The 25972-nt window shown below is 36.5% G+C and overlaps 1 protein-coding gene and 1 long non-coding RNA gene across 9 annotated transcripts in view; one reads left to right on the top strand and one right to left on the bottom strand.

Annotated features, from left to right (window-relative positions):
- Positions 1–25972, top strand: part of LOC143902619 (protein abrupt) — a 90916-nt gene that overhangs the window by 22573 nt on the left and 42371 nt on the right. For 6 of the 8 annotated variants that reach the window (XM_077415688.1, XM_077415691.1, XM_077415693.1 and 3 more), the window contains exons 2-6: positions 11435–11776; positions 12056–12322; positions 12408–12590; positions 12686–12911; positions 14477–15266. In XM_077415688.1, the coding sequence (XP_077271814.1) occupies positions 15057–15266 (210 nt within the window). In that variant the 5' untranslated portion in view covers positions 11435–11776; positions 12056–12322; positions 12408–12590; positions 12686–12911; positions 14477–15056. Of the gene's footprint in view, positions 1–11434; positions 11777–12055; positions 12323–12407; positions 12591–12685; positions 12912–14450; positions 15267–25972 lie in introns of all 8 variants that reach the window. The other 2 variants (XM_077415690.1, XM_077415689.1) reach the window with 2 other exon arrangements.
- The window catches only part of LOC143902623 (uncharacterized), a 143790-nt gene continuing 122874 nt past the window's right edge, over positions 5057–25972 (bottom strand). The window contains exon 3 of the long non-coding RNA XR_013258435.1: positions 5057–5377. This is a non-coding gene — a long non-coding RNA (uncharacterized LOC143902623). The remainder of the gene's footprint in view (positions 5378–25972) is intronic.

Below are 25972 nucleotides of genomic sequence, written 5' to 3' on the forward strand. Positions count from 1 at the left end.
GGGTTTTTTTCGAGGTAACAACCACGCGTGTACTTGGCGCCCTTTTTTTACCTTTTTTGATCATCACATACAGTAATCACAAAATTAGATGTCCATCCCGAAAATTAGAGGAGCAGGTTAAGATTCGAAATTTGGCTGAGATGATATTTTCTTAAGAATAAGATACATTGCCAAACCAAATGGTAAGGGTATTCCAATAGAAGTATGGTCTCTCATTTTTACTGACGAAATGCTAAGTATAATTGTCAAATATACTAATGATGAGATTGTACGGCCGTACGTTCCCGATTCAAACATCGCGATTGGTCGAAGCTTTACTGTTACTGTTACGAAAAAGTGTGTGTCCGGGCCCTAACCGGTGCGCGTGTTTCAAAAGGGCTTATTCTGTGAACGTTAACGACATCGTTACGTGCTTTGCGCGCAGATATAATATGCCATAGAAAAGCTGCGCAAAGGACATGACGATATCGCTAACGTTTACAGAATAGGCCCCAAAGTATAAACAGATGTCTATGTCTATAACTCATAAATTAATGTCATTAAGTTAGCGATTCGGGTGATGTTAAAAACGTGCCATATTCTTAGGCTGCGGTCCACTTGACGCTAGAAATGTTTTGGAGCGTTCTTCTTCTCCTTCTTTCTTCATTGAAAAAAAAGAGAAGAGGAATGCTTCGAAGCATTTGTAGCGTCAAATGGACCGCAGCCTTAGTCATACATAAATGTATATTGATCGTTATTTAAAGGTTTAACTCTTTTAAGTCTTGTATAATTTAAAGGATATAGTATTTTTCAACAATTCCACGTCCGAATTCATATCAAATAACTTCTCAAATTTCTCTCGCTACGATATGTCTATCATTGTATAATGCATTATTGAGAAATCGTTGTCTTGATATTCCGATGTATTCCCGTAGTCAATCCTGCGCAATGAATTTCTCAGTATAATTACTACGCGATCTTTTCGTCGATATTCAATCAGCGCGCATCCGACACGAAAGGCTTCAATTAACCGGGAACCGGGACGCTATTATCCCCCGAAATTACCACACACTTATGTGCTCGGGATCGCCACACAGACGTACAGCCGCATTCGTTCCAGTGCAACAATGCGTGCATATACGCTGGAAGGTGAAAGTCATCTGGCCACTGGTGCATCATTCGCGATGGTAATGACGGTGTTGTTATTGTTGTTAGTGATGATGACGTTGGTACGATGACAGTTGACTTATTATTATGTTATCTGAGCGATCGCCATTCGATTATTAGCCCGAACGGTTCCGTCTAACGTAATCATACCCGATGCTTTAATAAGATGGGTGATTGCTTCCAATAAAATTCAGCATGCAAATTTGTACGTGCACGCGCCTGACTCACAAAGTGCGGGCGACTGAAAGGCATGGGTCTAGCTTTGTTAATTTATTGCGATACCGAATTTCTTACTATTGAGACGGATTTTCATCTATCTTTGCGAATCCTATGAAACCGTGAAATAGTCGCCATTGATACTGCATGCACACTGTCTCTGTAAGGACAATACTATTAAATCATTTTTAAAGATTTTTCCTTAATGCATATATATATGAATAAAAATGCCAAATAAAAGAAGTGTAGAATGAATGCGTAGAAGTGGTATGTATCACGCATGGGGATATCTTCAGATAAATAATATTTAAAAAAAATGAAAGTTTGAATAATTGGTTAATGAATAATGAATATGAATATTAAGAATATTGAAGAAGTTATATAATGGAGTTTCTCTTACATATGATAAAATAACTACAATAACATAAATATTTGCTCAATTCTGCGACAAGAGAGAATACGAACCTCTGAAAACAAATTAATTTATCCAGTAGATTCGTCTATTTGTTTTTACGCGGCCATTGTCAAAGCTGAATCGCGAAAACAGATTATTTCTGAAAAGCGTAAGAGAAACGACGATGATCGTTAAGGGTGATAAATAATGTATGAGGGATTAAATTGCAAATGACTCTCTCTCTCTCTCTCTCTTTCTGTCTATCGCGGTGCTCATTCGTAGATTTTGTTATTTCTTACGCGATTCTATCAGCCGATTTTCGCCGGGCGGTCGGTAAATCGCACAAAAATTCTGCAAGGAGAATCGCGGCATTGTCATATTGCAAGCTTACTCTCGCTCGTACGTGCGCGCAAAAAGCGACTGCGTTAATGACGGCTACCCGGGCTTTGCCGCCCCGGGTTCATCGATCATTCCTAACGACATATGCAGATCGCGCGCTTTTTTTGCGTGTATAAAATATTTCTTTGTGTACGCACGTCGTACGCAATGATATGCAAAACGCCGTTGGTCGGACAGAAAAAGCGGATGGGTACTCGAGAAGGTCTCTCCCGACTTTCCGGTTAAAAGTGATAAATTTACCGTAATTGATTCTAAGCAGCGTTATTAATCAAGCGGTCGATGTTGCGCGTTACAGACTACCTATATTGCTCAATTCATATAACATATACATATATGTTAATCTTGAAATCTAAACGTAAAATTGATACGCTCAATACCGTTTAACTCATCGATTTATCAGTTCTTTTTATACACACGCATTCTAAATTAGCATGAAATATACTTTACTATTTATTTATTTCACATTTTGCTTTTATCACACATGTAAAAACCAATGTATTTATTGATTTGTTATTTTGTTATTATATATATTTATATGTCATTATATATTATTATGTATATTTATTTGTTGTATGACAAAAACACTTTTTTTTAATGTAACAAAATGACCGATTTTTTTCGTTGATCTACGCTATTAGACATGACATAAGTGTAAGTAAATGAAGTAAATTTATATATAGGATATCTTATGTAAGTATAGATAGGTATTATCCTATTTCTTGTCAAAAAGTAACCATCTTCTTCTTTTGGTAAAATTTTCGAAAATGCACCGTTTTTTAGATACTGTATTTAATTCGTATTGGAAAATGAGGTTTCAAGAACAATGCATTACCGAAAATTAATAATGCTTATTTTTTTACAAGAAATATATGGTATATATCATATCTGCATGGGACCCCCTATACACCGTTTTCTACTTCTGAATGACTAAATAATGTCTTGTAGTTTACTGATTGTAGACATAATAAGTATAGATTTTTCATTCCAACCGTATGTTATCATGTTCTGTTCTAGACAGAGAAAATAAATTTTGATAAGATTGCCCTTTCTCTCTAATGTAAAAAGAGGAAAGATAAACTTATTGAATATCCAACACACTCTGTCTAACAATAAGGGAATCTCGCGAACCCGAAAATTCTGATTTTGATAAAACTGTACACACATATAGGAGGGGGGAGGGGATAAATCGACGAATTTATAAATTTTTAGTTGCAGTCTAAAAATGATTCTAAGGGGTAAGACCACCCCTCATATATAGGCCATAACTAAAAATTTCTAATATTTGTTGTAAACCCCTCTCCCCTTACATGTATGTAAAGTTTCATCAAAATCAAAATTTTTGTTTGCGAGGTTTCCTTGTAAAATTAAGATAAAAAGAACGCGAAGTCTATACTTATTATATCTATGTGCAGAAACATCAAGATATGAAGAACCAGAAGAAAAAAAGGAAACGAAAAAGAAGAGAAAAAAAGAGAGAAAAAAGTGACGAAAACTTTGAAGAATATATAAAATATAATCGATATATATGATATAAAATAAAGTAATTTATTACAGATATAATAAAGTAATTTATTAACCTAATTATAAAACTTTATATTATGCTACTCTATTATGTTTTGTTTTATGAGGTGGTGGCAAATGCATTATATATATCTAAATGCATTTTTTAAATATAATTTTGGGAACTTTGGAATACGCACTCTCGCATTATATTTAACTCTCTTTTTATCTCGTTACTTTTTCTTTTTTCTTTATTTTCCCTTCTCTTTTTATATTCCCTCTACTTATTTCATTTTCTTTTATCTCATTGCATTTAATTTAATTTAATATTTACTTTGTAATTTATTATGACTAGTTTTTCATGACTACTGTCTATTCTTTCTTTTCTCTGTGTATTTATTAGTCGCTTAAAGAAGATGTTTCACACACACATACAGCATATTAACATTAATTATCTATTTGATGCTCTATCTATTGATATATATATATCTACACACATACGCGCATACACAAAACATTATATACATATATGTCACAGTATTAAAAGCGTGAAATCAGTAAATGTATACACTTACTAGTCAATGTATGCATTTATATTAGTCAATGTATATATATTTACTAAATTTTATGTTTCAAATTTATATCTTTTAATAAGCAATGTCATTTTCACACTGATACATATTGGATTGGGTTAGATTAGTTTCTTTTTTAGATGGGGGGCGCAGTCCCCATCTCTCTATCTCACTACACTCATATTTATAAATTAAAGCTCTTGTAAGTGTATACATTTACTAAATTTCACGCTTTTACTGTAACATGTATATATATATATTTTTAAATAAAGTTCCGATTTAAAACAAAGTAATATTCCTCACGACAATAATATTTGAAAATTATGCATAATTTAAGGAGGCTCTTACCCGGCTGCTCTAATCAATGTAGCAACCGAAAAATTATCATTAATAATTGGTTATAAAATTATCGGAAAATTAAATAAAAAAATAAATAATGATTTTTACATAGTGTAAGAGTAAGTTATATGTTCTATTAGTGTAAATATTAAAATTTATACAATAAGTCAGTTGACTACGTCAGTGCTAAAGAGCAGAACATGCGCGTGTCACAACGTCGTCTGTAGCAGTCTGCAGCTAAGTGAGGTGTAGCCGTGTAGCGTTGTAGCGAATGATGCGATGAAGAGATGGAGCCAAAAGAAAGATATAACGTGAGAATGCTGAGAGGGAAAATGAAAGGAAAATTCGCGAAAATAAAGGTTGTCGATGCGCGAGAGAATAATTATGCCGCTACCATACAGCGCAGAGAAAAGACATGTGCAAGTAAGGTTAGAAACTTCGCGCGATTTTGACGCTCGGAAGATCATTCGTCCTAACCTCTCGTACGTCATATTAAAACTACAATATCTTTTATAACTAATCGTCAACACCAAGTTTTCTTCTTATCATTAGAAAGATTATTATTTTAACTACAATTCCTTAGTTTTTTGTTTACCTGGCTCGCAAACTTGCCAAGAAAATACATCACTTCCGGTAAAAATTTTAGTGTTTACCATACGCCCTGTGTTAAAAATGCGAATTTCAATACTGATATTTTTACAGTTTTTATCGTCAACCTATGCTCAAGTTTTGGGCATCGGTCCGTTGTGGTTCACTTTACAACATATATTAATTTCATAAAGATCTGTCATATTATGATCGAGGTAAGAGCCTCCTTAAAGCGCGTGATTCGCATATCTCAACAATTGACAGATGCTGAAATTATATTTGCGCTTCGATGCCTGTGAGAACAGTTTGGACGCCGATCGATCAGTCGAAATGTATTCCCGGACGGCGTGGTTCATTCATATACGATACAATGGAATGCCCGCAGCGCACACGTTGCCGCGCGTGGCACGCTCTGTTTTACATTCTCGCGATTACGATTTTACCTGAGTGAAAAACGAACCAAATAACGAAAAAGTGTTTTACTTAAACACTTGGCAAATAAGTCATTCTCGCATCAAGAAAACTGTTTTTTTTTCTATAAACAATAATACAATTTTGTAATTGCATCTAATTTTAATCGAAATATTTCATGTTTGCGTGCATAATTTTAAAAGATTAAATTAAAAGACCCATGAACTCTTGATTCTATCAAATTTAAATTAAAATTTAGAATGTTGAAGTATACATTTTTAACATAATTATAAAATAACGTTAATTATAAGAGAGACTTAATTACAATAATTGCAGTAATAAACACCAAGAGAAAGGCTGAAGCTAATTTATCCTTTGCAACAATATAGGGGTATTCAAATAAGTTAAAGTTTAACGGTTTGACAGGTTATGTCGGGTTAAAGTCGAGTAAAAAGTTAATTAATTAACTTTGGGCGCGCTACTCTTTAAGGTTATGCAAAATACATAAGTGACTCATTAACCTATTAATCTTTGGGCTAAAAGTTTAAAAATTAACTTTTTACCCGACTTTAACCCGACATAACCTGTCAAACCGTTAAACTCTAACTTATTTGAATACCCCTATTATTTATCGATTGTCTCTCGATATCTTCTTCACAGAACGTCGTGATCGATATTGAAATCGTATCTTTTCTACAGCATCGATTGACACCTACGTGCTATGATTCTCCATTATCATTAGCTTCCATGTAATGCGTAATCGCTGCGACTTATACGCTTGTAATTCTCGACACGTAATACGTAATTCGTAATTGCGTTACGTACGTAGTCTTTTTTTTAGATTGCACTCATATGTTAGTCCGCGATATCTCGGGGCCGCTTGTTTATATAAAGCGTTGCCATATACGCGGAAATGCGAAACAACGCGGCCGCTATCAGCGGGATCGAGCTATTTTCGTAATTAAAGCGGCGAAGGCGATTGTATACATTGTGCGGGCAAACGCGATCAAGCTTTACATTTCTCTGATAACCAACGGCCGATAAGCGCGATGTCACGGACTTTGTTTTCAATGAAAATTAAATTATAGTGAAATGTAAAACACTCGAGAGAGGAAGAGTTCGCGAAACTATTGTACATCTTGTTGTGAATGGGTACATAAATTTCCGCATTTATCTCCGGGTTATGAATGAAGCGCTACGTAAAGTGTATAGCGGCTGCATTAAGATTTTATGCTTCCCGATAGCGTTTGGAAAAACTTTCTGGAGTTGTAACGCGAATGCAGCTCGAATCGAGTGCGATCAACGCGACCAATTTCTCTACTGTCGCTTTATATGAGACTTTAAGACTTTCGCACACGAATTACCATAACCGTAAACCATAAACATAAAGGTAAGCTGAAGAACCAATCGGAATATTGCTTTAGCTTTATATATTCTAGAAGACGATAGAAATGATGCGGTACAGTTAGCCGTAAGCAGAAGTAAATAGGATTTCAACCGGTTGCTTACGTTTACGTTTTACGTTTATGGTTATGGCAATTCATGTGCAAAAGCCTTTAGCAGCGACTATCGAAAATTTCTATTTATAGCTATGCCTCTGCTTCAACTGTCCTTTCTCTCTTCTTTATACCTTCTTTCCTTTTTTTTAAACTAGAGTTATTGTTGTCATTGTCGGTATTGTCTCTTTCTGCTTGTATATCTACTTTTTAGATATGAGAATCTCTGATCTCTAATTGTAAGCTGCAAGATTCTTTGCTATTGTCAGTCCAAATCTGAATAATAACAACAACAATAATATAGTACTTTTAAATGAAATTATTACTGTCATTATATTTATTTATTTAATATACATATAAAATTTTTTTACATATGTATATGTATACATGCAAATTATATACATATATGTATATATAAATTATATATACAGATTACATAATAAATATCAAATTATTATTACGTTGTTGTTATTGTGTGCTTAAACTATCGTAAACTGCAACTTTTTTAGCTTGCATGCATATGCTTTATTGCTACATTGGTTATGAAACTTTTATATTTTATATATTGCCATGCTTATAAAATATTTAACATTTAATAAATAGTTGTTCATTTAACGATTGCATGAAATACGATGTTGGGAAGTTGATCGGGAAATTTTGTCTGCTCGACAGATTATTTGCATAAAATCACCGTCTAACATACGTAAATATTTAAATATATATGTTTATAAAAACGGAAGTTGGATTTAAATCCGTACGTATGTCTTTTATTGATTACGCGCAAAGCGCGGAGAAGTTCGAGAGAGCGAGCGCTATACGGACATCGCGCTTGTATCTAGTAATAGCGATGTACATACGACGGAAAGAAATATTTACTACCGATCGTAAAAGCCGAATGATTTACAATTAGAGATGTTTGTAAATAAAAAATAATTCTACGATGACTCTTCCGTGTATGACGCAAACGAATAGCGTCTCATCGTACAATCGTCCTGTTTGCGATCGTAAGGAACGCGTTTAAAAAAACTCTCTCTCTCTCTCTCTCTCTCTCTCTCTCTCTCTCTCTGAACTTTAATAATTCTGTTTTTTCCACACGCAATTGCATGCTTAATGTATATTATTTATAATTTTTAATGTTATTTGAAGTTTTTTTTTATGTGAAACTAAAATTTAATTAATGCATGTATAATATGGAGGTGAAAAGATGGAATATGATCGGAAAGATGTAATACGGACGGTCTCAAAAATTTGAGACAGATCAGAAAAATTTCAGATTTTTTAAATCTTCTTTTTATGAATATTGTAAACATGTACCTGAATTATTTTTAATCACGCATAAAATCAAACTACATAAGAAAAGTGTATAACAATTAATTAGAGCTAGATGCCGTTTTCGGTCGGACTAAATTTTGGTAGCCTAATAATAATATTTCTGTGTGAATTTTGTATATTTTTTTTCAACTCATAATTAGTAAACTGAGCGAAAATTATTTATCATTCTTAAAACGCACCTTCTGTGCAAAAATATATAAGTCGATTTACAAGCACAATAATATTCTAATATTCGGTAAATACAACAAGTGTAGGTTCCTGTACAACAAATAATGTTATGCGGCAAACGTTATAATAACATAAAAGTACTTCATCAGTTTATCTGGGTATATCCAATGTTAAACGAATCTTGCGAAACGACACTGCAGATTTTTTGAATCGTTTATTTAGTCGATTACAGGCCTACAGTCTCGTATCGTTATCGGCCATATATCACCGGGAAGAACACATAACGCGGATGCAACCAACCGAACATTAAGTGTTGCGAGGCCTGTAAAAGTTTTTAAAAATCTAGAGTCTCGACATTTCGGTCGGGTGAAGACTGAGGATAAAACGGTCGTAAACCGAATGATGTTGAGAACATTCCGTTGTAGATTCCTTTTTTGCCAATAAATCGGTTAATATTGGTATATGTCCCGCTATTCGTATGATATTAAAAATCACCTTTTCAAAAAAGGTAAAAAAAGATGTTAACTGCCTATCCCTGTGTTCACTTTGAATATTTCTTATATATAAATTATTTAAAAAAATAGCATTTATTAATTATCAAGAAATCATCAATATAATATTTCTCTCAGAAATGTACTTCAGACAAAATAATTTATTACATAAATTGAAAAATATTATTTATTATTGATTATTTTATCAGTTTTTTATTTAGCAATATTTTATATATGTCACTTATATTAGCAATTTTCTGTAAAAAGAGTGCAAATATTTTTAGCGCCTCTAGGCCACTGCATTTTTTATTTACATTTTATGAGCTTCGATATTAGATGTTTCTTCTCAACATATAATGACAACTGAGTGTCTAGATATGGATTTCGCATAATGAGCAAAATCTATGGATTTTGCATAATGACCTTGGTCGTCACTTGCATAAGCCATGATGAGATACGGCATTCATCATTTTATAAAATTGTTCGGTTATTAATACTTTTTAGTTGTTGAGACAGCGATAAGTTAAATTTGTGTTTTGTTTTTACTAATTTACCATCCTGTGTAATGAAAATAGTATTAAATAAATAACAATAATCTCTTTTCCTAATGTTATTTCAATTTTGAATCATATTTATTTCTTGTGCAATATTCGCATGATTCGTTATGTAACTGATACCAATGTAAAAACGTAAAATTTAACAAATCATTAAAATCATAATTTTTTTCAATTTATTAACAGGAATTGAAATAATGATATTATTATTAATAATAGTTTTTGTATTATAGCAAGTCTTGCACTATCAAGTTATTTGATGCTTTACTAAACTTTTTATACAATCATATTTTTCTCAAAAAACCATTCTGATTAAAAAATCGAATAGATTTTGTTCAAAAAATGTTTGAAAAATGCTCTTTGAATGATATGATGTGCAATAAATTACGTGCAGTATAGAGAGCCAGAATGCATATGTCAGCCTACACGCATTTTACACACACACACACACACACACACACACACACACGCGCGCGCGCGCGCGCGCGTGCGCGCATACACAGAAAGCCTCGCTGTTATTTACATATTATTTACACTTTTTTTAAGAGATATTCTGGTTAATATCTAGTCAGAGTTCTAATATCAAGTAGAGTGCCTTGATTATAATGGGGAAAGAGGCTAATTGTTTCAAGTAATTGTTTATTTAAGAAATGTCTTTATATATGTATATATGTATATATATATATATATATATATATATATATAAATTAATTATTGTAATGTATTCAAGTAAAATTAATTTGTTAATAACAAATTTAAATAAAAATTGCATCAAAGTAACAAATCTTATTTAAATATTCAAAATAGAGAAACATGCATATACAATAAATTCATACACAATTACACATACATATACATATTAAAATAACTCACTTCTTTTGATCAAAAAAGTAAGTATAGATCGTCACAGTGTATAGGTAAGAACAGTAGGTACATTTCGTGTCAGTGCCTTTTTGATCTTGGCGGCAAATCATCCGCCATGTTGCTGATTGCGCGAAGCTTCATGCACAATGAAAAACACAGGCAACAGAAACAGAATAATATTCCCTGTTTCTGTTGCCTGTATTTTTCATTGTGCATCCAGCTTCAGTTATCATGCAGTTACCATAATAATCGCCATGTTATTAGTTGCGCAAATCGCCATAGTCATTTCCAACTTCTTGACGGAGTGTACCTACTGTTCGATACAACAGTATAAGTTAAGTAAGAATACTAGAAGTATTCTTACTTAACTTATATTGTTGTATCGTGCGCTCATTCCTTTGCTTATTTTGTTTTAATCATTCTCATGCGGTGCTATAAACTGGCTTTATTTTGGCTGAACATTATATAGTGTACAAATTTCTCCTTCGATTGTCGTTCTTTTTTTTATCATAATCGAACTTTAAATAAAACTTTTATTAATAATCAGAACATAAAAAGAAAAGAAACGCAAACGATTCTTTCTCTTATTTGCATCTTAATTATTAATTATTAATATCTTACTTAATTATTAATATCGTAATAGCATTATTTTCTCATTCGTATGCAAAAATTGATGAATCAGGAAAGAGATTTTTTAATGTATCGAACTCTATTCATTTTGTTATTATAATTAATGTTATAATATTTAATGATAAAGAGCAATAATTCCTAATGAGTACGTCAATCAAACAAGCGTCTTTATCATCCAACTTAACATTCGAGTACAAATTCAAAATTCAATCGTTCAAGAGAATCACTGAAGCATTCCTCATATCACTTCTTGAGATCGAATTCGAGTCACTTAATTTGTATTAATTATATGTATATTTATTACATGTGTCTGATGCATATATATTATAATTAGGAAAGAAGAGTGCGGGTAACCTGAAACACAAAAAAACTAAACGAAAAGAAAAAGAAAGGAAAAGTGAATAAGAGCCGGAAGGGGAATGGTAAGCAAGAATACCAGAATAAGACAAAGTGTCTCTGTCATATAAATATTAAGGATAAAAGAGCGAAGAAGAACCTTTGTAGGCTCATTTTCCGGCATTGGATGTCGGACTGACGCGTCGACCGCGACGCAGAAGAATAGAAGGTGCAAGCATTTCGGTATGCGCGAAAAAGTGATATACACTGACATCTCCGAGGAAGAGTTAAACATTAAGAAGGGGCGAGAGAAAAAGAGAAGATTTATTTCCATCATAGGGTAAATATTTAAATATACTAATTGTAACAAACGTGTATGAAAGACTTGCATAAAATAATAGTCGTTTTACTGAACAATAATATTAAAAATAAAACAAAGAGAGAGCAAATACACACACAAAAAAAAAAGAAATATTCTAAGAGACAATATGCCATCAATACATCAGTATCCTATGATAAATAAATTGATATTTGGACATGTAACTTTCTGTTTCTATCGTCTCTATATTAGGGTTAGAAGTTATTAAACAAGTAATATTGTATTACGTTTTGTTAACAGCTTGCAAGCCAGGAAGCGCGATGGCGTAATGCAAATAGTTCCTCGAAAACTCGAATCCGACTATCAATATTACACAAGCGAAGTGGCCAAATAATCAAAATAAAAAAAGTAGCCACTTCAATTTTGGGGAATTTCTACTGCACATTTGTTAAGATTGATTAAAAAAAATTTGGCAGGTTTTTAACTCACCTGCGGTTAAGAGACCGCGACTCTGTCTCAATGACCATGTTTTATTAAAAATTTCGAGGATATGTAAAACTTTGAGAGGTAATTAAATAAATATGAATCGTTATGATTACAGGTAAATTGGATATGACTAATATATATATGTACGTATAATATTATTTTTTAGTATTGGACATCGCTGCATGTCGAGGTGCAACTATTGCCACGTGTACTTTAGCTGACTTTCCATCAGGCCGGATAGATACTATACCTTTTTACAGATACCACAGTATCTGGAACTATATATTATATTTGGTACTATAAACTAAAGAAGAAGTATCCAAAAAGTTCAACGCAGGACATCTCTAAGGTATTATTTATTATTATTCATTTTAACAATTTATATAGTATTGATATAGAGAAAAATATAATTTTTGTTATTTAAAAATCAATCATTCATTTTAGTGTTTGTAACGTCGAAGAGTATAAGTCGTTCTCCAATAGAGAATCTCTATATTGTCAAAAAATATGTGTATTTTTTGACAATTCCTTATATTCAATTTGTGGCATTTCAACATACTTTTCTTAAAAGTGTGATTAAGCATAATCAACATTCGTACATCGTATGAATACAATTTGAAATATTTCTACACTGGCGTAATCGATTTGGCATCTGTGGAGAACAAATTAGGTAAGTTATCCCATTTGCTTTAACACATTCATTACCCTATGTATATTTTAGCTGACTTTCTGTGGTCTAAATTTTTTGTAGTAAAAGGTTTCTAAATTCAGAATATCATATCGGTTGAAATATCATATCTGTATTATATAAAATACGGATCGAATTGGATTAAATATTAAATTAAATTGTTTTATTATTAAAAACGTATTTTTATCTTCTGCATCGGTTTGTAATTTTTTACATTAATTTATTGATTTCATAATCTTCAAGCCTTCAATACGAGTTACGTTTATTAATTTATTTATGTATCTTTAAACATATTTTATTTCTCTTTATACGAAATTGTTACATTCATTTTATAGATCTGTACGAACATTGTTGTAGATTATTGAATATTTTATTGGAATTTTATAATATAATGGAAATACAACTCAAATTTTTATTCAACTTTATCATGTATCTGTTTTATTTAATAAATTGTAAGTCACAATAAACATTCTTGAGTATATTAAATTGATATTTTAAATTGTTACTACGAACTCAAACGAACAGAATACTAAATGGGTGACTGTTTTTATTGGAATTTTCGTGGCTTTTATAATTTCGGCATAAACAACGTGTAGAGGCTGCTAACGAAAGGTTAACGAAAAAATAAATGTAAAAATATTTTACATCGGACGATTGCGCACGCTAAGGTCGATTGAACAACTCCATTAACAGGGAGTTTTACACTGGCAGGATAATACCTAATTTTTTCATTACGAATGTGGCGCATTAAAATTTAAATTTTAATCGTCTCCAATGAGTCCCGTATTAAAAATGTTACGCATAATGCGTCCGTTACGAATTACATATTTAAATTTTCATGGACAATTGGCCAGTCAGTAACCATTAAAAATGTAATCTTTGATTCCCGGGAACCGCATATAAAAGTTTTACCAATCTATGTACATAAATTATTGATAGCATCATACGCGCAAAATTAACGTATTTAATTATAATAAACCAGTCTACTTAATCGCTGTCTTGAATATATTTTCCTGCATTAACACATTTCTAAAGAACGATTTATGTTTATTATACTTAAACAGAAAAGAAGATTTGATACAATCTAATTATGTACAAACAATAAATATAAAATTATATAAAAATGATAAGAAAAAAACAATACAAAGTAAATATATTTAACCATTCACCACGAAAATTCTAGTGATATTTTAGCCATACATGGTATGTTAAGAAAATGAAACAAAAAGTTTTTTAATGCTTGAAATTTTAAATAATAACTGAGTTAAATATTAATATTAATTTGAAAATGTAAGACGTTTAAGTATTGAAGAAAAACTGTATTTGAAACAAGTAGTTATTATCGTAAGAGTAATTATCGATGATGCGATTCGAGAGAGATCGCAGATATATTTTCGACTCGTACTCGTACATTAGATATAGATAACGATCTGTCGAAGATAGAAGAATGTCGATCGACGAGTGTCCTACTTATTTACTTTGTATTGTACGCATACATAGTCGCTATTTGTTTCCTTGTAGGTAACGCGAGATTGCCTCACTTTCAGAAACAGTAGAGGACGCCGGACGCCAACCGCGAGCCATCAAAATAAGCAATAGCGTCAGTAGCGTCACTTCGCGAAATACATACGGCAGCCCTACTATCATCTTGTGTTCTCGGTGTCGTCGACGTTTTTACCACGCGCTTCCAGGTGCCACTTCTATCATGACCCAAGTACTATGAAATTCTTCAACGTGGTGCACGCGAAGTTTCCCCTATATCTACTTTTATTTGGGCGCTCAGTTTTCATTTGTTGGCTCGCACTTCTGACGCCGGCCGTCGCGTTAAGAGATATCCGTGACGATCTTTACCGAAGCATCAACATCGAACAATTGCAGTACGAGGTCGGGCGCCGTGACTCGAGTTACTCGTGTAATTACGCTCAGTCGGCTCGGTGTAAATTCGGGTGCGATTGAGTCGGGAGGAACGGGAGCGGGAGATTTGTCGAGAAACAGAGAAAGCGGAAGCGCGAGTGCGAACTAAAGAGAACCGGTGAACGTGAAGTGGCGGCCCGAGGGTGGAGTGAAGCACGAGGAGCGGTGAGCACGATAGCACCGCGGGTCGTGAGTCTCAAGGGGACGGACGCCATGGCGGCTTCTTCGTCCTCGTCGACTGGCGGAGAGCAGCAATACTCTCTCAGATGGAACGATTTTCAGGCGAGCATCCTCAGCTCCGTACGTCAGCTGAGAGATGTGGAAGACTTTGTCGACGTAACGCTCGCCTGCGACAGCTGCAGCTTTACCGCGCACAAGATCGTTCTTTCGGCATGCAGTCCGTACTTCCGAAACCTGCTCAAGGTCAGTGCGTTTTTCATCTCTTTTTAATTTTTCTTATAATTAAGCTACGAATTCGAAGCTACTGACAGAGTGCTTTAGTCGAGATCAAATATATTCTAATATCTAATGATTAAATTTCGTAACTTCAAATTCGTAATTTATTTGTTACTTACATCGTTCCGACATAATTATTAATATTATTTAGCGTGTAATAATTGAGAGAAAGTGAGCACAATTGATACTAAGAATATTGTGTGCGTGCGTTTTCTATAACAATTAATAAATCTTGATGCATTAGAAAAAAATGAGAAAAACAATTTTAATATTGCGTGATTTTACTTTCCATTAATATTACGGTCACATAATTGAAATACAAGTGAATTACGACACACAGAATTGTAGGAATATCATTTTAGCTTAGCTAAAGGTTAATATTTCAACTTTAACACAAATTTGTAAAGCCTGTCGGATTTCGCAGCGATGCATTATTAAGTCACAGAGTCAAGGAATGTAATTTAGCGGTCACTGCATGTGCGAGCGATGTGTAACTCGATCGTAAAGTAGAAAAGTCGAGTCAGGGTCGCGTATGACACAATGTGTGTGGGATTGCTAACACTGCGATGGTGTAACAAAATTATACATGATCGTAAAATCCACTACTTATTACTCTCTTTTTATTTACGGAAACTGATGTCTTTCAGAGCATCTATGTTATAATATTTGTTTCATAAAACTTGAACTTAATAGCTATGGATGATGGACGATGGGCGAACGATAGCACATCGTTCTATTACGAGATAATATACAAACAATCTTATTCAATTCTATTTAATTTTCATTTTTATTTTTCTAAATTATATCATCCGCTGTAACGTTTTAAAATAATATCTATTAAAATGCAGATATGTCAAGTCTTAAATGATATTTAACACGATATTTAATTGATGACTATGAATGCGTCATACAGAGTCGAATTTGGAGCCGAATCATTAATTTTAGCTGCTCCAGTAATAATTTCTACCTCCAGATCTGCCGCTAATCTTAGATCATTAATGGGTGTAGTCAGTGACGCTGGTGAGTTTTAACTTGGCGTTTCAACTTTCTGTAATAAGATTTCTCACTCAATAAGACCGATTTATAAACAAATTGCTACTTATAAAAAACCAATATTAAAAATGATAAGTCAGAATTACTTACAAGACGAAAGAAATTACGTTTCTAATATTGTATATTTTGTATCGTGCCACATATATCTCGTTCAATATTTGTTCTTTCTTCAAAACGTTTTACAAATTTTGCCTAAGCGTTATGTAATTTAAATGTATTTTAAAAAATTATAAGAGAAGATAAAGTTTTCTTTTCCTTAGAGAATGATAAAAATAACGTAAGAGTTTATTCACATACGGATTATCACGCGTGCCTTAATTTTCTTTCAATTTGTAGTTAAGATCAAGATGTATTCTTTGAATGTGCCATATACCATCGTCATTTTTTCTGTAACCGGTTAACAGGTCCGCATGCTTTGCGTAAATAAATGATAAGGAACGATCTTTCCGTATTATGATTTGAACGAGGGTCCGTGGAGTTTTATGCCGTTCCGGTGGGTGGGTTAAATTTAAATTGCCAAGAGGGAATAAAAGAAAATCCGAATAAAGAAAGTAGGCATTTCTTAGCGAAGAAGGGTAGATAGAGAAGGTAGATACCACACGCCGCGAAGAATTTGTAAGTCGCGGTTTCCTCTCTATCTCGATATCTCGGTTGAGAAAAATTGAGATAACACATAGTAGCAAACTCGTAACATTTCTCATCGTGTTGTGTTGCAGTACATTTGCCGGAAACGGTAAATTCAATAACATACATATTAATTTTACAGTCGTGTTATATCGATGCATTTAATAACTGTTATAAATAATGAATTTTGTGTTTACAACACAATAAATTAATCTCTATTCAAACGTTTGAAATTGACGAGCTTGCATAATAATGCTGGAAGAAGAAAGTTTAAAAGACATAAATATAAGTCTTCTATATAAATTTCTTCTATATATAAATTTAGAAGACATAGAGAGACGTGTGTGCACGTATGTGTGTTGTAGTATGGAAACGCTGATGCTTCTGTTTCCATTATTTTAAAAATCAATACATTATTTTCTTCACGCTTCAATTAATATTTTTCTCGAGTTCGTAATATGTATCAGCCCCGATGCCTCGTGCAAAATTCAAGTATCCGACCAAATTTTTCCTATTAAAAAGGGCAATTTTTATATTTTTAACCACTCCACATTTTTCTCGAACTGTTTTAGTCTACATTCTTATTCCTGATAGAGCGCATAAGTAGATGAAAGTAACTCTAGTGTCTTATTTCGCGCATTAGTGCAATCGCGAAATTATAATAACTCTGGTAGTAATTATATACTCTAATTGATTCGCGAACAGACACGCAGCAATCAGACCGGTTATTGCCTCATAAATCCCGGACGTTACAAATCATCGTAAAATCATCAAGAGCGATTGCATGCTGCTATCCTCTCAGAGAGAATTGGATTTCGTAAAAATATATATAAATAACTGCAATGCGGTATTGAATTATGAAAGAAACAATAATTAATATTTATGCAATGCTAATTATTAGATTTTCCTTGACAAATCGTGACATCAAAAGGACAAAAATGAAAATAATATCACGCAGGGGAATAACGCAATTATCACAATTAAATATAATTGTCGAGATAAAACAATATTATGCGATATATAATTTGATAACTCCATTTCTCTCTGTGTCACGGGATTTTACGTTATAAATATCTATAAATAAATGTTATTTAAATTTCTCAAAAAGTCTCTCCTGTATATCAGAGGATATTTTGCACAAATCTGTCGCGATGCGTTCTATGCATCAATTCGAAATCTTATCAAAGCGATTCATCCCGTGCACTGAATTGTCGAGGTAAGACCGTATCCTTGTGTGATGAAGCTCACAAAGGACTTCCGGTTCGATTTGCATAATAACGTGATGTTCGAGTCATCGCTCGACGAAGATCCTCCCGTTTCGGGAGACACGATCGATCACTTCGACATAGGTATCGTCGCGCTGTCGTCAACAGTCCGCTCCTATCGGTGGTATCTCTCCGAGAACCTGTTTCCTCCGCGTGCACTTCGCTTTTGATCGGTCCTCATCACTGCCTTCTCATCGCAGCGTTCTATAGAACGTGTTCCCATATAGATAGACTTTCTTTAATTGAGCGGTCCAACTCGGCACGAAAATAAAAGTCTAACAGGAAGCTTGACAAATAAACCTATTTCGTTATCGCATTAATGGTTTTTTTTATAAGTATTTAAAAAAAAATTGTGAATCCCCGATTTGGTTTTACTTTTGGAATTATCAGTTTTCAGATAACGAAGTTTGAATAGATAATCTGCTGGCGTTTATTCAATGTACTGATCAACTACGGGTAATATTATCGAATAATCAGCCAATCGGCATTCCGAGGAATTCGTACGTCATATAGGTGCAGAAAATATACTAACAATATTATTGTCTCTTCTAAAACGATGGCATTTAATATATGCCATGTCGGATTTCGTCATTCTCGAGTATTATTCCGCGTCGAAACAACTCGGTTGTCGTTCAAAGAATGACTCGGACTTGGGAATGAAGCGGCCGACTTTCTAATTGACGCGTACCACTAATTGATTTTAAGTGTCGGGCAGTACTCGAGGCGAGTTAATAAAGCTTACACGTTGGCCAAGCTGTGCTTACGTCACGGCCGGCTACGTGTGGACACACGACACGATGGCGCAGGATTTTATGCCGTATCGCTTGAACCTCCGGACACAATTACATTAAGGCCGACCGGCTACGTTGTAACGATGGGTGGAAAGGAGAGAGAGAGAGAGAGAGAGAGGGGGGGGTATCGGTATTAACAGTCTTCTTACAACGAAGCAGCAACAGCCTAGGAGTTACCAGTTACCATTATGCCGGCATTAATAGCAGACGCTCTACCGTATTACTCGCTTTTTGTGTGCCCACTTGCGCGATGACGTAGGATTCCGTATTGGTTTCGACGATCGCCTACTTATTGTTAGCGTATAAACAGCGCCGTGTATAACGCTTATGGCCGATATGGCCTCGAACGCCGGCGTATAATCAACGCTAGCAGCTATAATAAAGAGGCGCTTTCGCGTGTATGCGAGAATTTGGGGGAATGTCGTGACTAACGATAAAAATAAAAATATGAGGAGAGGAGATGTGTTTCCGCGGCGCGAACCCGTGCTCTCTGAATCTCCTCAGTGGAATCTTCTCGCGATAACAAACTAATTGCGCAACAACGGGGAACGAGCGTTATTCCCGGGGGCTGTCTTTCCGGGAATATTTATCCGCTATGCTGGACACTTCGTTATATATCATTTTCATTTTATTTTCCGTATTAATTATCGTATAGTCATTCGCTCGGCAAATAACACGGACCGATAAGCTCTCACACTCGTTCGCTCGCTCGCGGGAGACCGTGTCCTTCCGCGGAAAATATTTTCCGATTTGATTTAGCTCGATGCACGTGCGATGCGATGCGCAATGATAACGAAACCGCCCGAAAGCTCTGAGCTCTGATAGAGGCCGCACCTGAAACGATGGATGATTTATGCGCCGATGCATCGTCGCGCGTCGATTTACGGCAAACTCGTTCATTTGACTATCGGCCAGAAGTCCATATGACGAATCGCCCGGTTATCGAACCGTACCCGCAACGATATTTGCCAAAATACGAATAGCGCGCGTGTATATAGCGAACTCTCTCTCTTTCTGTCTTTCTCTCTCTCTATGGCGATAACAAATGCTTCCCGCCATACGTCGTTTCGCTCGTAAGCGTCATCCTGCAAATCGCAACAGCGGGATCGATCGTGTCCGATAGGATGTTCTCTATACTCGGTGTCGATTTATTTTCGTGAAATAAATTCGTCGACGGGGATAAATCTTTGCGAAGAGTCGCGAGATGCAAACTCGATGTTAGTAGCCCGATTTTACGGGCTCTAATAAATAATATCGAATAATGTCTTTTGCCCGCTTTTGCCCAAAGAACCGCAGTGATTTTTATGAGAGAACTGCAGTGTTACACATTGAAAAAAATACACGTTAAGTAAATTTGACTTCGTTACAGCGGGGAGGTCGACGGGTGACATTAATATTGCGCGGACTCTAATCTGTTAATTAAATCGGAACTACGCCGAGACCCGACGGACCGAGGGAATAAAGTGAAAAGTAGCGGAGAGCAAATCAGATGATTAAAAGCGTGGACTAGATCAACTGACATTTACGGCGCGGCCGCGAGAAGCCGAGGGAACGCGGGCGAGTCACGTTAATTTCTGCGCGCCGCGACACAAAGTATTTCATTTCCTTCGAACGGTCATCGCCGCCCGTGGATATTAATGGAACGTTAACGGAGTTATCTAGCGCCGCGCCGCGCCGTGTCGTGACGGCCTCTGAAAGGCGCGCGCGCCGCTTTTGTTAGACGTTGATCGGCGGATTAATATCGAAGTGTCATGGAAACAGGCTTAACGAGTTTTCGCAGCTTCTTGGAGCGCTTAGGGATCCGCTAATGAGTGGCGAAGTGTGTCCTATTCACGTAGCAGAGATCTAACATAATTTATACGTAAGCTGCTTTTCGAAATGTTTCGCTTGCGAATCTATTGATTAATATGGGATCGATTTTGGGTATCTGAAAAAAGATATCGGAGATATCAGTAAGTTCCTGGTTACGAGAAATTGATAATTTTTGCTTTTTGCTAATTATATGAATATATAACATAAATCTAGTTCTTATCTTATAACGAGATCTTTGCGTACCGAGAATTTGCTAGATAACCGTTATCATATCCTCTAAACAGAAGTTCACGATAATTTTAAACAGCATCGGACGGCGCGTGCACTTTTCCACCTCGCATTGACTTAATGATTTCTCTCCGGCACGTCGCGTGTCCATTGACACCGGAAGGAAAGTCGCGAGCGGGCTCTTTCTCCTTGCTCTCTTCGCGAATGGTGACAGCTCGGTAGTAAGCGCAAGTTACAATGCTCATTCATTTTGCTTAAGTACAATTTATATTATTTTCAAACGTTTCTTCCTGTTCGATCGAAAAAAATCAATTCGCTCACGAGCGGTGGACACGCGCGTGCATGAGCATGTATGCGCTATATTAATCGCGACGCTCGTTGGCGTTGGCGCTCGGCGCGTGCATGAGCACTGCCGGCGACGACGACGCCGCGACGTCCCACGCGACGCGCGCGCGTGAAAATAATAAGAGCGCTGGAGACGCCGAGATAAAGCAGCGGACAAAAGTCCGTTATCTCACCCCGACGGTTTTTTTCAGTCGTAATTAACAAAAGTATGTGCGTTAAAATCGTGCAGCAGCTGGAAATGAAGGGAACGTAACGATAGACGGGCGAAAAGGGATAATCAAGACGATTGATGCTTTACGAAAAGCGATTTTAATCTATATAACTCTTCGCATAATGTGCTACTTACGTAAAACTGAAATTTTTATGAGGTAATCTACTATTATTAAATAGCCTAATAAAACTATCGATATGTTTATTTGTTCGCCGTATACATATATTTTGATGCGTTGTATAGATATTTCGTTGACAGGACATTAGCTCGGAAGAGAGCGTACGTCAGAGGATGACTGTGTGAGAGGGAATGTAAGTGTAGCTAGAAATAAGTCGCAAGAAATATAAATGAAGGGAGATGAAAGCGGAATGGGAGTGAGGTGGAGGTTATACGGAGAGAAGAGTGCGCGCGACGCCAGGAAAATACTAGAAACAACGCGTGCCGAGTGCAGGATAGAGAAAATCACGCTTGCACAATCCCATCGTCGTGTGGCGGGCAAGGTGCTCCATATTCTATATTTAAAGGCGTTCGTAGGGCAGACTGATATACCGCGTACGTGTGCGCGTTCATTCGTGCGTGCGTGCGTACGTGCGTATTCACTCCGTTTCCCCCGTGCCTCTCTTTCTCTTTTCTGTGACCGGTCGCATTTAAATTTATCATCGATGCGCGCCGTCGTGTCGTTTCTGCTAGTCCGCACGCGCGTGCTGCGTGGTGCGTGCATTGGTGCGCGTACACGCATGTGCGCGCGCGCGAGACTGGAAATATATACGAGACGTGCGCGGGCCCGTTTGTTTCCGGCTGTGCGTGATGCGAGACGCGACTGTGTAGCAAGAATCTTAACGCCTTAGCATCTATTTCTAGTCGAAGAGCTTCGCGCGAGCCGGATCGACATTAATATCACCGAGATTTTGATCGTTTTGAAGACGACATTGATTCACAGCGATTAAATGGGGACTTGTAAAACTTGGCGAATGCTGAGAGGCCTTAATTGACTAGAAAATTTGTTAGAAGATATCAAAGGTTTTGATCATTTAGATTACAAATAGGTAATACGTGTTTTTTTTTTTAATTGTTAATTTAATTGTTAAGCGGATTTAATCGAAAATTTAAAGGCTTGATCTTACATTTGCCAATTTTCCGGTACTTAAAAAGAAATTCCGTACGCAAACTTGTACGCTACGATTTCCACTCGCGTTATTCGCCTTCAAGTGAAAGACCTAAGTGTCTAGCTATAAATTTAATTGCGAAATACGGCGGCTGGTGATTAGGCTGCACGTGGAGCAAGTACCAAGGCGAGAACAACTGCGGCATAAAAGGCAATGAAAGTCTCGTCTCGCCTCTCGGCTCGGTATTACGTTTCCCCCAAATAACGTTTTTGGTCGCTTTAATTACTCGCTCTCCAGTATATTGCCGTCCCTCGGTCCTCCTGATCTATACAGCGCGGTGATCTAGAGCGCACACGTTTCAAGCTGAGAGTGTGATCACCGTTACACACGTGCGCGCGCGCGCGCGCGAGGGGCGCTTAATGCAGACTTAAACGACTACGTCATCCCGCACGTTACTCATCGAAGAGAGTTCCTTTTGTATCTCGCTCCTTATACCCCTCGTGCTATATCCTACTCTTTCGCTCCCGCTCGCGCTTCGTTCTGCCGTTAAGTACGGCGCTTATAAACACTGTAATTCACCGCTAATGGAGGGGAAAACGTGCCGTGAGAGAGTGGTGCCAGCGATAGCTCGGAAATTGATCGTAATAAGGAGTAAACCGTCTTTCTTTCTTTTCAGGCCGTCTGCCACGACGACAGATGGCGATCGTTGAAATAATTGCGCGCGAGAGCTCCTTCGATTTTTCGATTAATCTCTCTCTGTGTAAAGAAATTAAAAAAGAGGGAATTCTCTTTAAAAAAAATACAACTTGTCTCTCCCACTTCTTGAATGGAGCGCGAGCGCGCGGCTCTCTCGATTCGTCAGCGGATCTCTCTCCAGTCTTCTACGGCGTCTGCATAGAACGCAATAACGTTCGACGCAACGATCGCGAGCAAAAGCCTAGTTGCGCGATTGCTGTTGATCGAGTACGTTACGTGGGCGTGCTTGAGCATGACGCACGTAATCGTAAACAGCAGCATGACGCGCTGGGAGGCGGAAGAATGGGGCTTTGATTAGGCAGGCACTCAACATTAGCGAGCGTCCAGCCCAACCGATTCCAAGAATAATACGCGACGAACGAGACTATTTCGAACGCACTGGATAAATGTTTCAAGACTCGTTGTTGGGTGCGTTGTAGGTATCGGCGCGCTGGAGCTATATTTGACCGGGCAATAACGGTTACGAGTGGCTCGCCCCGTGGGGATTTACGTGACGATGCCGCACGGACGACAGATATATGTGTCTCTTTTAATATACAGAATTCAAATGATTCGTCGCCATTTTTACGAATCGATAAATTACTGGAGAAAATAGCGACTCGAAAGCGTATTATAGGAAATGATAAGTGTATCCTGTTCGTAAATTTAGCTAAAATCATTTTTCCTCCTTCCTCGCTAGTTTTTCGTTGTCGTTTGCGAGTCTAAATGTCCGTTGTGTTTAATAATTAACTTTCGAAAATGGTTTCGGAAATGAACATTTACTCTTCGTTTTATCTCTGTCGAACTTCAAATTAAATTGATTAGTAACACGCGCGTTTAGCGTATCGCCACATTTAATATGATTTCTATGATTTTGTTTCCGGTAATAATCCGAAGTCATCAAATATCTCTATCCATTTCCAAATTAACTTATTGCATATTAATTAAGTGTATACATATATCATTAATTACTAAAAATCTAGGATGCAGCTAATCGGGTACGCGCTAATTACTATATGTAGAGGAATGCGGCAATAGCGCTCGTATAATAATAATAATAATAATAATAATAATAATAATAATAATACTAACTATTGTTATATTCTATCAAATTATCATATGGCACGGTAATGAATACGGCTTTATGAACTAATCGTGTTCATCGCAAATTACACAACAATTCACCGCCCACGTTTTATTTCAAGCCAATCTCCAAGAGTAGTCTTGAACGAGTCGAACGGCCACGTGGAAATATCACGTATAGCGCTGCTGCCGGCGCGGCGGCGTTGCCGTAAAATAATTATCCCTTTCCAACTCATAAAAAGCGTAATTAAGTCGCTGTCGAAACACTGCAGACGTTTGCTACGATATTTATGTGCGCTCGTTTCCTCGATGTAATATAACACACATGGATATCCTACAGGGATATCACAATAGAATAGAGTGTATAAGTTGGATTAGAAGAATGCTCTAATGAAGCAATAATTGGCCCTTAAAAACCGGATATTCATTTTCATATTCTTACAATTTACTTTAATGCAACGGAGATATATACTCTATATATATATACCATATAAATAATGTTGCTGTCTCTTTCACTCTCGTGCCAAGAGCAAGTATACTCGCTGCTTCTTATACTCGCACGGCCAATTATTTCGCAGACGGCGCAGCAAGTTTTGCTCTCGTTTCGGGCTTGCCGATCGAGGGCGGCTCGCGGCGTCGAATTTAGGCGGACGTAGTACATCTGTCGACCATAACGCCATCCGTCCACCGGATCGTCGCCATAAGTACCCGAGCGCATACATGAGCGAGCACCATGGGCGAGACGTGCGCGCGGCAGATCTTAAAATAAGATCGGCCACCGCGGCCGCGCGCGCCGTAATAAATTTCTCCGCGTTGCCTGCTCCTCCCGCATCCTCGTCGCGTCTCCGCTCTCTTCGCTCCTTCGCTCGGTGAAGTGCCACCGAGAGCGAGAGCGGGGCCGAGAGGTGGCGGAAGAAGAGAGAGAGAGAGGAAAAAAGAGAAACGTATACCCAAGCGTGAGTCGCGCTGGGATCTGAAGAACGGAGAACGACGAAGCCAACCCCCGTCTCCCCCGTCATGTATACGCGCTCACATCGCGCGCGTTGCTATATATGTTACGATGTAATTCAAGAATTTGACCGCTCGCCCGTGATGACATTCAGGCGGAATTAAAGACGCGAGCTGGCAACTGCCAGACTTAAAAGCACCATGATCAGACTCGGGGAATATTTTTAAAAATCTTTAATTTGACTCGAGCGTTCACGATTGACCCCAATACTTCAAGTTAAATAACATTTTGTTGTTTTTAACTACCACCACGTGTGTCGAAATTTATTATTTTAATACAAAACAGTATTGTTTTAACTTCATTGGTTTAGTTAAATTACATTGTTTTAGTTAAATTAATTACATATTGGGAGTAGGAGCAGGGGCGACTTATATAGGAAATTCAACAGTGTTTTTGGCTTTATGATTCGTT

This window comes from Temnothorax americanus, unplaced genomic scaffold, assembly GCF_048541705.1.
Source record: "Temnothorax americanus isolate GAGA-0224 unplaced genomic scaffold, ASM4854170v1 Scaffold4, whole genome shotgun sequence".
NCBI classification, from domain to species: domain Eukaryota; kingdom Metazoa; phylum Arthropoda; class Insecta; order Hymenoptera; family Formicidae; genus Temnothorax; species Temnothorax americanus.